Source organism: Mauremys mutica, chromosome 17 (assembly GCF_020497125.1).
Source record: "Mauremys mutica isolate MM-2020 ecotype Southern chromosome 17, ASM2049712v1, whole genome shotgun sequence".
Taxonomy (NCBI): domain Eukaryota; kingdom Metazoa; phylum Chordata; order Testudines; family Geoemydidae; genus Mauremys; species Mauremys mutica.
Genome location: NC_059088.1, coordinates 22,380,175 through 22,394,491, shown reverse-complemented (window position 1 = coordinate 22,394,491; position 14,317 = coordinate 22,380,175). Strand labels below are relative to the sequence as shown.

The 14,317-nt window shown below is 51.6% G+C and overlaps 2 protein-coding genes across 10 annotated transcripts in view; one reads left to right on the top strand and one right to left on the bottom strand.

Moving 5' to 3' along the window:
• The window catches only part of LOC123351463 (SLAM family member 9-like), a 51,193-nt gene extending 49,398 nt beyond the window's left edge, over positions 1 to 1,795 (bottom strand). Inside the window, exons 1-2 of one of the 4 annotated variants that reach the window (XM_044990833.1) lie at positions 1,752 to 1,795; positions 111 to 1,378 (exon numbers count right to left, since the gene is read on the bottom strand). In XM_044990833.1, coding sequence (XP_044846768.1) covers positions 111 to 124 — 14 coding nt within the window. In that variant the 5' untranslated portion in view covers positions 125 to 1,378; positions 1,752 to 1,795. Of the gene's footprint in view, positions 1 to 110 lie in introns of all 4 variants that reach the window. The other 3 variants (XM_044990835.1, XM_044990834.1, XM_044990836.1) reach the window with 3 other exon arrangements.
• On the top strand, positions 153 to 10,908 carry LOC123351465 (acyl-coenzyme A thioesterase THEM4-like). Of its 6 annotated transcripts, none has more exons than XM_044990846.1 (7): positions 153 to 213; positions 2,846 to 2,988; positions 5,438 to 5,597; positions 7,373 to 7,538; positions 7,682 to 7,792; positions 9,534 to 9,658; positions 10,442 to 10,908. In XM_044990846.1, the coding sequence occupies exons 1-7, from the start codon at positions 168 to 170 to the stop codon at positions 10,501 to 10,503; spliced, it is 813 nt and encodes a 270-aa protein (XP_044846781.1). In that variant the 5' UTR covers positions 153 to 167; the 3' UTR covers positions 10,504 to 10,908. The 6 variants fall into 6 exon arrangements, with proteins under 6 accessions (XP_044846781.1, XP_044846782.1, XP_044846784.1 ...); XM_044990847.1 differs by lacking the exon at positions 153 to 213 and adding an exon at positions 2,076 to 2,231 and having other exon boundaries at positions 2,843 to 2,988; XM_044990849.1 differs by lacking the exon at positions 153 to 213 and adding an exon at positions 2,130 to 2,231.
• Positions 10,909 to 14,317: the final 3,409 nt, after the last annotated feature.

Sequence of the window (14,317 nt, the reverse complement as noted above, 5' to 3'; positions counted from 1 at the left end):
GTTTCTCCCCTCCCCTCTTTATTTTTGCACTGATTTTAAGGCAGTTTTAAAAATCCCTGACTCTTGTGAAAGAGGCCATTGATAGTGTCCATTTCAAGGGGGTTTCTTACCTTTCAGAATCCATCTCGCAAGAAGTCACGGGGAGGCCATTTCACAGCAGTTACGGGATGGTAAAATCATCCTGCCAAGCAGTCTTCTGTGATGTGGCACTGGGTAAGAAGTCAGTGCGGTCGTGTACAATTTTAAAACCTCACCCTTACATTTTCTTTTTATCTTGTCCATTTAAATTAGTCAGAGTAATTACCAGAGTCCACTTTGCCCCAGACATTTATAAAGCTGAATCTTCTTCTGGGAAATATTGGCTGTATGACCAAAACGTGGCTGTCAAATAAGTCGTCTCCCCTCAAAGGAATTCAGTGAAAATGCAAGTCCTACACATAAAGAAGGCTTTGGCAATGGGCACTTAATAGGGTCTCATACACTTCACTGCCCAACCTATGGCCACTTTTACATGATATTAGGTGGACAAAGGTCTCCTGTATACAGAATATAGGACCTCATAGGCTATATGTCAATGAGTAGGGTGACTATATTTCCCACAGAGAACAGGACACCCCCAGCTGTTTGCCCGAAGGCGCCCCCCCCAACTGTTGCTGGCTGGAACCCCTCCTCACAGCGAGGTTGTTGCCCGGTCGCTGGAACCCTGCTTCTCCCCCCAGCCCTGCCTCCCCGCTACGGGGGGCTGGCATCTCCCCTCACCCCCTCTACACTGCACTTTTTTTTTCCTCCCAAAAAGTGGGTATTTGTCCTGTTCACTCTTGCCCACTGATCAAGTCAGCAAGAGCAAAGGGGACACATGCCTCCTTTTGGGAAAAAAAGTCAGGATGGCCGGGACAGGGCTGAACAAAGGGACTGTGTCCGGGCCAAAACGGGATGTATGGTCACCTTATCAATGAGCGCTCTATGGCATAGCGGTGTATGGGGCTATGTGGCTGCTGGGGACTTTATGGGTCAAGACAGGCCAAGGGACTATATAAGGACTATATGGACCCTGGAAGAGTTGTGTAGGGTTCTATAGGGGACCTAGAGAACTATACAGGCTTGATGGGCCTGAGGGAGCTATATGGGAGTTGAGGATAATTATATGGGCCTGTATAGACTCTGGGAGGGGCTATAAGGGTTTGCGGGGACTGCTCCTTGAGCAGAGACATAGATATAGTTGTAGATATAGATGGGACTTGAAGACCCCATGGGAGTGGGAAGGGTTCTATAGGCACTAGGAAGCTATATGGGACCTGGGGAGGGCTCTATGGGTGCTAGGGAGCTATACAGGACCTGGGGAGGGAGGGCTCTGTGGGCGCTAAGGAGCTATATGGACCTGGGGCGGGAGGGCTCTGTGGGCGCTAGGAAGCTATATGGACCTGGGGAGGGAAGGCTCTATGGAGCTATGTAGGACCTGGGGAGGGCTCTGTGGGCGCTAGGGAGCTATATGGACCTGGGGAGGGAGGGCTCTGTGGGCACTAAGGAGCTATATGGACCTGGGGAGGGAAGGCTCTGTGGAGCTATGTAGGACCTGGGGGGGCGGGGGGAGGGCTCTATGGGCGCTAGGGAGCTATATGGACCTGGGGAGGGAGGGCTCTGTGGGCGCTAGGGAGCTATATGGACCTGGGGAGGGAGGGCTCTGTGGGCGCTAAGGAGCTATATGGACCTGGGGAGGGAGGGCTCTGTGGGCGCTAAGGAGCTATATGGACCTGGGGAGGGAAGGCTCTGTGGAGCTATATGGTCCTGGGGCAGGAGGACTCTGTGGAGCTATGTAGGACCTGGGGGAGCGGGGGAGCTTATGGGCCTCGGGGATAGTTCTATGGGGTTCTAGCCCGTGGGGGCTGTAGAGACTGGAGGGGCTGTGTAAGCCCCAGCAGTGTCTCTCTCCATGGGGGGCCTCGGCGAATCTATGGGCCCGGGAAAGGTGTAACGGCCCCGCCCCCCCGCGGGGAGGGAACGAGGCGGCTGCGCTCCGTCCGTTCTCCCCCAGTTCCCATGGCAACAGGGAAGAAGGCGCCGGAAGGGGCGGAGCTGCGACGCGCCACCCTTGTCACGTGGCGGGGCGCGTGACGTCACGCTGTTGTAACGTCTAAGCCGGCTCCAGCTCCACGCCTGACGTTGGGCCGCCGGTGAAGTTCGCTGGGGGGAGGAGGAGGAGGAAGGAGCTGCCACCTGCACTGGGGTCAGAGGTCAGTGGAAAGCCCCCCCGGGTCAGAGGTCATCCTAGAGCCCCCCTAGGTCAAAGATCTGCTGGGGCCAGGGGGGTCATTCCAAGGTCAGAGGTCACTCGGGGGTGCCCTGGGGTGAAGTTCGAGAGGTTGTTCCCTTCCCCCCAACCCCCCCCCAGTTCCTTAGGGCACCCCCAGTTGTGGGCTTCCCCTTCCTCACTTGTTGCTGCTGCAGCCTGGCCTCGGGGGAGGGGCTGAGCCGCAAGGCAGCCACCCCCAGCCCCTCTTTCAGGCCGGTGGTGCAGCTCTAAGCCATAAAGCCCCTGCTGGTGTGATAGACCCTGGCTGGGGCTAGTCCGATCCTTGCTGCGCAGCCCCAGGCAGAAAGGACAGGATTGCCCCCGAATCCCCATCCTGCCTCTGCCTCCACGGAGCTCCATGGAGTTTCCCCAGATGCTGCTAGCGAGCAGTTGTGAAATCAGCATCTGGTGAGTAGGCCCCTTCTGATGCTGCTAAAAGCCTGAGGCGAGTGATTCCTGCTCGGCTGCATCACTAGCTTGCCTTACAACAGAGACCACATGTGAGGGCTGCGTTGGCAGAGCAAGTCTCAACGTTTGCTGTCTCTGCACTAGAAGCCATGTGGAGGAATTGTGTTAGGTTGGCAAGAAGGGGGCTTGGTCGCGGTGCAGTCCTCCGTCCGGCTCCAACGGTGTCACGCTGCGGTGTCGTTCGAGGGTTAAGTCCAGCTGCCCCATGCAGTTCGCTCTGGAACTCCGTGGTGAGTATCGCTTCCCAGTTTGAGAGATGCATGAACTGAGCAGGGGACAGGGAGCCAGAAGCCAACAGGTTATAATCTTAACTCTGACCCTGACTCTGTTGGTGACCTTGAACATACAACTTAAACCAGGTCAAAAGTAACCACTCATCTGTGATCATTCAGTTTCTGGATGCCCAGCTTGAGGTCTGCTCTTCAGGGATACTGAACATCTCCCAGTGACTCTGCAGTTGTGGGCACTCAGGTTTTATGAATATTAGGCCACAGTGTTTCAGCTTGAATTCACAGATGTTGAGGCACCTAAAATCAGTGTCTAGTCTTAATTTCTCAACCTGTCTGCCTCCCAGTTCCCCATAATGTGAAGAGAGAGAGAAATGTCTTTGCGGGGGGCTTTCCTACCCTATGGCGAAAGGCATTATATAATCATCAGCTACTATTGGTGGTTGTAAATTTTGAAAACCATTGAGTTAAAGACAGTTCAGCTTCCTCCTATCTATACAAAATGATTTAGTATTCTAGCACAGAACTGCAGTTCAGATATATGCTTTTAAGGTGAATCTTCTCCAGTCTACCCATCTAATAGTTCAGTTGGCTGAAAACACCTCTGATGGAACAGAGAAGACAAAATGCAGAGAAATATCTTTTAATCATTCCCTTATTAACTTGATGAAAGCTGTATGTTTGTTTAAAAATGTGTTCTGTGCTGAGAGAATGGATGAGTGGCCCTGTTTTCCCAGGCTACTGAGAGGAAGGGATGGCTAGCAATTGCAATTCTCTGAAAATAATCAGGAAGAATTCTTGTGTCTGGAATATGAAGCATTATGAACAACACCATGTTATAACAAAGATGCTTTTGCCTTTCTTAAATATAACAAATCAATCCCATCGGAATTTCATTTGCTATATTAAACTTTTTCTTGAGTATCTCATAGATTGCTCTGTGTGATGGAATTATGCACCACCTTCACTTCTGTTCCTTAGAACAATCACAGAAGACTTTATGCCAATAAAATCACATGAAGGCATTTTTAATCCCAATTCCTGGCTTGGAAATATTTCTAGCAGATAACGTGATTAACACATTAGGGCTACCTTTGTTATAGGCAGCAGTCTCCTGAATTATAACACACTATAGGATTTGGACCAAAACTTGAGGTTTGAAGAACAAAGAGCAATAGAAAAGTTTTCACAGGCTTTGATTGTTCTTCAAATGAAGAGTTATTTTTTAAAACCAAACTTTGATCTGCTACGGTTTGTAATGTGGCAGCAGAGGTGCTAAAACTGAAAGTGATTGTAATCAAAAGCAAAAGTGACTTTATTGATCTGAGATGCATTCAGTCAACAAAGCATCCATAATGACTGTAAATTGGATTTGGAAACTTGTAAATCAGTTGAGTTTAAAAAAAAAAAAAAGAAACACTTAACTGTGAGTTGTGTTTATAGAGCGATATTTTGCTACCCCATTAAAGTATACTCTGCTTACTTGGGGAAAAAATTATATACTGCTGACTTGATGCCATTTGCTAATTGTATCCAGTGCAGGAGGAATCGCTGCATTTCTACCCTGGAAAGAATGTTCAGAATATTTGGCTCATTGTGTCTGTCTAGATCTCACTAACTAAGAGCTGGACAAGGTGGGGGGCTGAAGACTGTGTGCGGACCACACCAGTCTTCAAATATGTGAAAGACTGTTAGAAAGAGGACAATGGCCAGTTGTTCTCCATGTCCTCTGAAGGTAGGATAAGAAGTAATAGGCTTAATCTGCATCAAAGGAGACTGAAGTTAGATGTTAGCAATCCTTATAGTCAGCAGGTTTTTCTAAGGGGAGGTTTTGGAATCCCTATCATTAGAGGTTTTTAAGAACAGGTTAGACAAACTAATACTTAGTCCTGCCATGAGTGCAAGGGGCTGGACGAGATGACCTCTCGAGGTCCCTTCCAGTCCTATGATTCTAGGAAACACCAATCAGGGATGCTTTAGCTTTACTTAGTGCTGCCTCAGTGTGGGGGACTGGACTGGAGGACATCTCAAGGTCCCTTTGAACCCTAGATATCTATGATAAGGTGCCCTTCTGTGACTCTGGATTTGTGTGGTGGTTTATTCTGTCTTGTGACTGCTTCTGAAAACCTGTTCAGTGTTCACTAGATAAATAACAGCATCCCTTTGCGTCATTGCATGGAAACCTCACAGGAAGTAAATGGAGAATGATGTTTTCCAAAAGGGGATGCAGTCAGGGCACCTTTCAAAATTGTCCAGTTAGACCCTATGCAAAAAAGAAACCCAACACAAAACAGGCAGATTGCATATATGACTGTCTGGATCTCTGCCTTGTCAAATGGGGTGGATTAAAGCTTTCATGGTGCTTTGAAGGCTCAGAGTGCTAGATGAATGCTTAGCGGGGTAATTAGGAGATGGTCACCAGCTTCACGATATCTCAACAATTTCTTTTCAGACCTGGTTCTCTCAGGCCAGACAGTTGAAGGATTATGCCCTCCCCAACTCCAGCTGGAGCCAGGGCATGATGGATTTGTATAGCAGGTTCCTGGAGATGTGTAAAGATGGGACATGGAAAAGGATTCCTTCCTACAGCAGTACTATTGATCATATACCAGGCAAGGCTTTCTGGGGTGTGCTTGCGTGCGTGTGTGTCTTCCTCTTGAATTCTGTATCAAGTATTCACCCTACTTCCTTTATCTTGTCTGATATGTGTTGGGGTTGCCACTAAAGCCTTGAAGACATGAACTGGTTCACGTGATTGAGTTTTCCTCCACCAACACTGGTGTAAATTCAGAATAGTGCTAGTGGGGACTGGTGTAACTGAGGGGAAAATCAGACCCCCCCCCGTCTTTACCCTGTGATACTTTTTCTGTGTGTGTTACCACTAACCATCTCACATTCCTGTTGCCACCTCCTGGGTAGAGTCTAAATATCAACCCCAGCTCTGGCAAACAATGTCTATTCACTCTCCTGTTTGTAAGTTCCTGTTCTGGATCAGACCAATGAGCCATCCTGTCTCTGACAGTGGCTAGTAATACACCCCCTTTCCCCCCTAGCGAATAACTATGCAAAGACGGTCGTTTCATCCCAACCCCAAGCAGCTGACGGCTCGGTTTCGATCCTGAACCTTGAGGGTGGATATGCCTTATTTACCCCTCTCTCCAGCTAGTGTAACTCTGGAGAATAGTTTCTTTATTTCTACCAGTGACTAATCTTTTTGAATCCTGCCTCTGTAATATCTTGTGTCCAGCATTTCTAGAAGTCAGTTACCAAATGAGAATGCTGTTGATGTTACTTCCTGTTACATGTCCTTGCCTGTATTTTGGTTTGGATCTAAACATTCCCCTTCCCTCTGAGCAGTCCAAACGGCAAATGTGGTTGTGGTCAGCTGTTTCTCCTGCAACCATCTCTGTGTTTCTTTCCATGCTGCCCTTTAGGCATGAAATATGCTTCCAGTCTGCCAAACCACTCTCCCCTCCTGCAGACTCATGTGCTGGGAGGCGCCCATAGGAAATGAGTCAATAATGAACATTAGAAACAAAAAAAACCTCTCTCTTCCTTGTCTCCCTTCCTCTGAGCTTCCCGTTGCATCCTGTGACCTCTGGGCCTGTCTGTGTTTTGTGGCTGGCTCAGCAGGACGCACATTGTCCCAGCTTATCAAACAGCAAATATCAACATTTCACCTGTGTCCTAGTGCAGGAGAACTAGAAAGCGAAACTGACTAGCCTGGCTTTACAGTTCAACCCGATTAAATCTGAAACGCATCCGTAATGGAAAAATAACCTTTGCCTTGTAACATTTTGAATCGTAACAATCCAAGGGGTCGTTAGCCACACAAGTAAGGGATTTAGGCCCAGATCCATAAAGGTGTTCAGGCTCCTAACGTCCGCCATAGGCGCCGACTCCGTGGGTGTTCTGGGGCTGGAGCACCCACGGGGAAAAATTAGTGGGTGCTCTGCACTCACCGGCAGCCAGGCTCCCTCCCCTCCCCACCTCCGCCTCCTCCCAGCACACCGTGTCTCTGCTCCTCCCTCCCTCCCAGCACTTGCCGCCACCAAACAGCTGTAGCAAGCTCTGGGAGGGAGGGGGAAAGAGGCGGGGCCAGGGATTTGGGGAAGGAGTTGAATAGGAGCAGGGAGGGGGCGGAGTTGGGGTGGGGACTTTGGGGAAGGGGTTGGGGACTTTGGGAAAGAGGTTGGGGAGGGGCAGGGGTGGGGGCAGGGCCAGGGGCAGAGGAGGGTCGAGCACCCACCGGCTCCAGAAGAAGTCAGCGCCTATGACGTCCGCAGAAATCTTTGTGCATCGTTTTTAGCCTGGTGCTGTGCCTTTAACTCCTAGCAGTTTTGCACCTCGCCGCTCATTTGTCATCACTTTTCTTCCACCCTACTAGAATCGCTGAAGCTGACGGCTGAGAAGGAGCGGAAGGAAACCCGCCTCTTCCTCAGAAACATGGATCTGGAAGGAGTGGGCTTCGAATACGCCATGTTCCTTAACCCGGCTGAGAAAAGGATGGTGTGTCTATTCCAGCCGGGCCCCTATCTGGAAGGGCATCCGGGGTGAGGAGGTCCCGTTAATTGTCCTACCCAAGAGCTGTGATCCGCTTAACCGCAATTGACCGGGGTGGGAGGGCGGCAGCACTCATGCCTCGGGAGATCACGTTCAACCCTTTCTTACGTCACCTTCCCAATCTGCCTTTCAGGTTTGCCCACGGGGGCTCCACTGCAACGATCATTGACAGCACGATTGGGGGCTGCGCTATATTTGTTGCTGGCAGGGTGATGACGGCTAACCTCAGTATAAACTACAGGAAGTAGGTGAACTAAGGCTTCTGTGCAGCCGCAGGGCTTACTGGTAAAATCAGGGGGCCTACGACCGGGCAAAGAGATTGTAAGCGCTTCAAGGCAGAGCCCATCTCCTGGGTCTGTGTTTGTGCAGCACCTAGCACCGTGGGTCCACGACTAGGGGGTCAGATAATGATAACTTCAATTGCATACTGCTCTGGAATGGTTTGACAACTTGGGGCCTTTAGGTTTGTAGCCCCGTTCATCCAGAAAGATCTAAGTATGCTTCCAGCTCAATCAATGTACTATTGACCGGGCACTAAGGAATCGCTCGCCCCTCTACAACATCCAGACAAGCCTTTCTAAGGAACAGTGGGCTTGCAGTTAAGGCACTGGGTTGGGATCTGGGTTCAGACTCACTTTAAGACCCTGGGAAGCCATTAGATCTCTCTGTGCCTCGTCCCCATTTTACAGACTGGGAGCAATCACCTTTCTACCTCACTGGGGTGTTGTGAGGATAGTCACCTCCCCCTAAGTACTCCTCAGAACAAAAGCTGGTTCATTTCTATACGCAGTAGAGCAGCGTGCTATCTAGGATGGCTCTGCAAGCACTGGAGTGACAGTGTGGGTGAGGATGTGATAGAGTAAAAAGCTGATGTTGGGAGCCACTGCTTAGATTTTCTGTCCTCTCTGGGTGATACAGCTTACTTGTTGAAGTTGTGTTCTCAATTTTAACCCAAGCTTAATGAAATTCTCTTCTAGGAAATTTTAGATTGCGTCACTCGCCACTAAAGTGCGCCCCCCCGCCCCTTCTCTGCCAGCCGGCTGCACGATCTTCAGCCGGTCCGTTTCCAAACCGCGCCAAGGAAACAACTCTACGCGCTCGTGCTCCATACCGTTCACTTCCTCACCCTCGTGTCCCGCCCCGACACCAAGTGGCGGGACCTCTTGCCACCTGTGGAGGGTGAGGAGCCCCGGTGGGCCAGCCTGTACTCCACCCTGGTCCCGAGGCCCGCCGGGGATATCACCTGGCGGCTCCTTCACGGGGCCGTGAGCACGGGCGTGTACTTGGCGCGGTTCACCCCTGTCCCGGACACCTGCCCCTTCTGCGGCGTGAGGGAGACCCTGGCGCATATTTACCTAGAGTGCGCCAGGTTGCAGCCCCTATACCGGCTCCTCACTGACATTCTGTTATGTTTCTGGCTGCACTTTTCCCCTCACCTCCTTCTCCATGCACTCCCTATCCGTGGCCCCACAAAGTCGCGGGACCTCCTGGTCAACCTCCTCCTCGCCCTGGCTAAAAAGGCCATCCACGCGACCAGGGAGAGGAGGTTGGCCGACGGAGACTCTGCGACTGTGGGGCTTGTTTCCGGTCCCTCGTCCGCTCACGCCTCCGGGCGGAGTTCCTCTGGGCGGCGTCCGCTGGCTCCCTTGACGCCTTCGAGGAGCAGTGGGCGCTGTCCGGGGTTCTCTGCTCGGTGTCCCCATCAGGCTCCCTCCTTATGACCCTTTGACCGCACTCCTGTCCCTGTTCTTTTATTAGTTGTCCCCCGCACTTAGTGGGTTTCCGTGGCCCTGTGGATCCTCCCCTTAGGCTGGGGGGGGATCCGTTAGCATGGGGCGGGCTTCCGCCCGCCCCCTCTCCCGGATAACCCAATAGTACCTCTGGGGTGTAACACAGTGGCTGTTTAACAGCTCAGAGGTATTCTACTCAACGGCATAGGACAGGAAGTGGAATCTCACTAACAATCAGCTGTTTTCTTCTCGCAGCCCCATTCCGCTGGGCTCTGTGGTCTTGGTGGACAGCAAAGTGGACCAAATTGAGGGAAGGAAAGTGTTTCTGTCCTGCCAAGTCAGGAGCATCGATGGCCAAACACTTCATGCAGAGGCAACCGGTAAGGATCACGCGGCTGGCTTTACTAGAGGAAGCAAAAGCTGGGGATGCTTGGCCCCTGGGCTGTCAGGTAGGGCTTTGGGGCCCCAGACTTTCTGTCCCGGTGGAAATAGCTTTGCATGGGGAACAGAAACGGTATCTGGCACAGCATGTGCCTTCCCATGCTGGTACCTGGACGTGACCACCGTGAATGGACCCCTTGTGACATGGAGTCCTGTTTGCTCCCTCCCCTTCCTCATCGCCAAGAACCGTCTGTCGCTAGGTGACCCAGTCTAGATGGTCCATCAGTGAGGGCCGACCCCCGCGGGGCCTTGTACTCTAAAAGCACCAGCCGCAGCAGGCTCACCAGCCACTAGAGGGCAGCAAAGACCTACGCTATTAAAGCGCGGCTAGCCAGCCCTGTCCCATTGACGTCAGGGCCACTTCCCTGGTGCAGGGCTCCTCGCTAGTGGCTTGTGCTGTAGGATTGAGGCCTTGACCTGGTCTCTTTGCTGCGGAAGGTACACGCTGGCTGACACAGTAAGGAAATACCCGGCACTGGCCCTTGCTGCTTGCTTTGCAGAGACACACTGCAGCTCCAAGCCTCTGTCCCGTTCACAACCTGGGTGGAAGCTGCAGGGTCCCCCTACTGGAGCTCTGCCTGTCTGAGAACAGCCCTGTGCCATAGATGGCAGAGCACAGGACAGACGCTTCCTCTCCCTGGGAAGTGCCAGGGCCCCGCACTCTCTGGTTGCCGTGGCTGTTCTGAGCTGACACTTCCGTCCTTTCTTCCGTCCTGGTTTAGCCCTGTTTATCCAGCTGGATTCCACAAAGTCCCTGCAGCAGCAGCAGATGAGCTTCCAGTGAGTCGTCTTGCCCCGACAGACGACCAGGCTGCAGCCGAGCCCACTACGGCCTCTGCTTCTCTCCGGTCGCTAATTCCCTGCTCTGATCTCTCCTGTTCTGAAGAGAGAGCTCTGCCCTGGACTTCTCCTGATTAGCAGTGACATGGTGCAGATTCTTCTGCATTCATCGACTCTCTGGAGGCCACCTCTGCCCATTGGGCTCTACCACAGCTGTCGTGTCATCCCACCCTTTGCCGGCCGGTCAGTTTCTGATTAACCTCCGAACATGAAGATCCCATTCGTTGCCTGCTGTACAGGGAACTGCTGCAGGGAGTCGGTGCCGTCTATGGACTTCAGCGGCAGCGAGCTCTGCATGTTGCTGTGTGTTACAACTTCAGATGTTTTATCAAAGGACAAATGCAATTAACCCTTGGTCAGCCACTTACTGCACTACAAGCATGTAGATTCTCTCCGCTCCTTCGGATATCTCTTACTGCGGTTTCCATTTTGTCTGCGATCCCTCTTGTCTGCTGAGGAAACTTGCGTGCTGGCTTGAGAGCCAGCATGCTGTCTGTCCTTCACAGCATACGCGATTTACATGCCTCGGGCTGGATAATGGGTTTTAAAACCTTATGCGCTAGTTCAGTTCTGGTCTAGTTCTACTAGACAGGGTGATCCAGACCCAGGTTGTATCTCATAGTCTTGGCTGTGACCCATTCTCCTTTAGCATGGAGAAGTGTGGGGGGAGGGGAGGAGATTTGGCTTCCATGCCTAAAAGAAGGAAACCTAGGACATAATTTGTCCCTGTCGTGGGAACTTAGTGGACAGATGTGTTAGTGACGCGCGAGCCAGAAGAGAAGCCAGCCCCTGCTCTCGTAAGCTCTGCAGTGCCAACGCAGGAATGAAAAAGTAAATCGGAGTCCGATTATGGGATAGATCTATGGAATTGGAAGGCACCATCAGGCAAGAGTCACCGCCAAGTTTTGCAGAGCCATTTTTAGGGCTGGTTGAAAATTTTCAGTCAAAACCTTTTTCTTTTTCATGGAAAATTGGGCCTTTGATCAAATGAAACGTTTGCAAAATGCCTCTGCTTTCCATGGCAGACATACGTGTTTTCCATCAGAAAACGGAACACGGGAATGGACATGATTTTGATTCCGAAATGCTGCTGTGATTCAGGTTCTTCTCGCTCCTGTTCTGTGTGGGCTGGGATCCCCGGCCAGGTTACATCTTCCATAATGCAGCGCAGCTGCCCTGAACAGGGGCCTGCCTCACCAGGAGATTTTAAGCATGAGGCACCACAGCAGCATTTCACAATCACGCTATTTGGGTAGCAACAGATCTTAGTCAGGCTGAACCTCTTTCCTCTTCAGCAACTTCGTTCTCCAGGACCCCGATCCTGCAGGGAGCAGATCTCAGAGCACCAGGTTTGCTGCTGATTTGTGACCTTAACTATCAGTAGCCAGAGCATGGTCTTCTTTCCTTTGGGAGTGAGTTGTCATGGTGGGCGGGAGAGGGAGAGGAGGACTGGGGGGGGAGGGGAGGCAAAATCCTGGATTCCCTTCTGAACTCTGCCGCTGCCTCAAGTGGTCATGGGAAAGTCACTTCCCTCTGTGTGCCTGGGTTTCCCTACCTGTAAAATAAGGGTAGATGAAACTCTCCTGTCCTGGGAGGAGAACAGTGAGGGTTAATTCAGTTTTGTCAAGCACTAGAAGGGCTAATTATTTATAGTAGATCTTTAGTTGCGTCTGGGATATCAGGCAAAGAAAATGCTAATGGAGGCGAAGGAAGTAATATATATATATACACTGTTATTTATTGTTGTAGTTAACTCACTGCAGTCTTGCTACATTAGCGAGAACAGAAGGTTTTGCAGAAGCCTCCTGCGGAGTTTGCCTGTAGCTACCCTTAAAGCTAGTCTTGAGTGGGATTTGAATTTGCTCACTAAAGAGTAGCAGTGATTTTTGCCAGTGCCCGCCACAGAAAGTTTGCGGTTGTGAGACCCAGGGATTTCCACACCTTGCTCTGATGGAGCAGGCTTTCAGGACAACTTGAAATCCTCAGTGGAAAGGGTTTGTTGGTTTTTTAAACCTCTCACCTTGTGCAAAATCTAATCTTACCGCTATTGTCCTGGTAGCGTCGCTTCTCCCATCCTGCAGCTGCTCCGCTTCTGCAGCTAGACGGAGCTAATCAGCAGTAGGCTGTCATCCCGGAACCGAGCCAGGGGGCAATTTCTGGTCCTCGGTCCAAGCAGATCAAAGAACGCCCATATGCTGGGATGGGGCCTATGTATTAATTAATGAATATACACAACTGAGCATTCATTGCCAGTAACTAACGAGCTCTGTGGAGTCACAGTGTGAACCAACAGTGGGAGACCTGCCCACAGCTGGCACCATGGAAGTATTCGTGTAGATTGGGCTCTGGCATTTCTGCCATGGTGCTGTCAATCCCTGCTCAGTGTAGACACCAGCCCGGTTTAACACTGCCTGCACCCGAGCTGTGTCCACGTTCCTGCAGTTACTACACCGATGGTGCGAGAATGCTTCTAAAAAGTCTCACCATAGACAGCCTAGTGCAGGGCCGCCCAGAGAATTCAGCGGGCCTGGGGCAGGGCCAGGTCTTCGGTGGCAATTCAGCGGCAGGTCCCTCTCGGAGGGAAGGACCCACCACCGAATTGCTGCCGAAGAATGAAGCGGTGGCGGTGGCTTTTTTCTTTTTCCGCTGCTTGCGGCAGCGCTTGTACTCACCGGGCGGCAATCCGAGGCTTTGATAGCACTTCAGCGGTGGGTCCTTCACTCGCTGCACTGAAGGACCCGCCGCCGAAGACCCGGAGCGAGTGAAGGACCCGCCGCCGAAGTGCCACTGAAAACCCAGAGCGGCTCGCAGGGCCCCTGTGGGGCCTGGGGCAAATTGCCTCCCCCCTCCCGCCCCCGGGGCAGCCCTGGCCTAGTGCAGAGTGCTCCATAGGAGAAGCAGAGCATGAAACGGAGCAGGCTAGTTCCACCTTCAGAACTGCTCGAAGAACAAAAATAAACACAGGGCAGCAACGTGGCAAATCGGATCAGGTCGTGAAACTGGAATAACTGTTGGGCTCGCAGCCAGTGCCAAGAATGCGGGTAAGGGAATCTCTCACAAGGGACTGAGTCCTTCTGTTAGAGCCTCAATCCGGGGGCTGTGACGTGAATTGATTCTTTGTTCTTCACCCAGTGCGCAGGGTTTAAAACCTGGAAATCTGCTCTCTCAGATATCCTGGTGCCTGGCTGGGGAGCAGTTCGTCTTGGTTTTGAGTTGGATTGTTATCTTGTTTGTCACTGTTCGGAGCATCTCCATCTGAAGGGGAGGGTTGCTGCACACCCAGCAAGGATTAAAGATGTTTATTTTAGAACAGATACGTGCTGGTCCTCTTTAAAAAAAAATTTTATTCTCCCTCCCCTTGCATGGAACTGTGACCGGGTGAACCCCCTGAACAGCATTGCTCTCGCATTGTGCTGTGTTGCAGTAAGCTGCCTGGAGAGGGGTGGGTTGGTTCTTAATAATAATTAGGGGTTTCCTGGTCTCTGCTGCTCTCTGTTATTGTTGCAGAAGCACCTGGAGGTCCCAGTCAGGGATCACCCCCCTCCTCCCCCCGGTGCTAGGTGCTGCACAAACACATGAAGATGGTCCTCGCCCTAACGAATGGGTGTGAAGTATAAGACGAGAGAGCGGTAGCTACCTGGCTTTGTGTACTGCCAGCAGTGCCCTCCCTCCTGCCAAACGCTCCGGGCTGTCTTCTCTAGGTAATGCATCAAAACCCTAGGGACTGCCAGGCTGGAGCAGACCCGAGGTCCATCTAC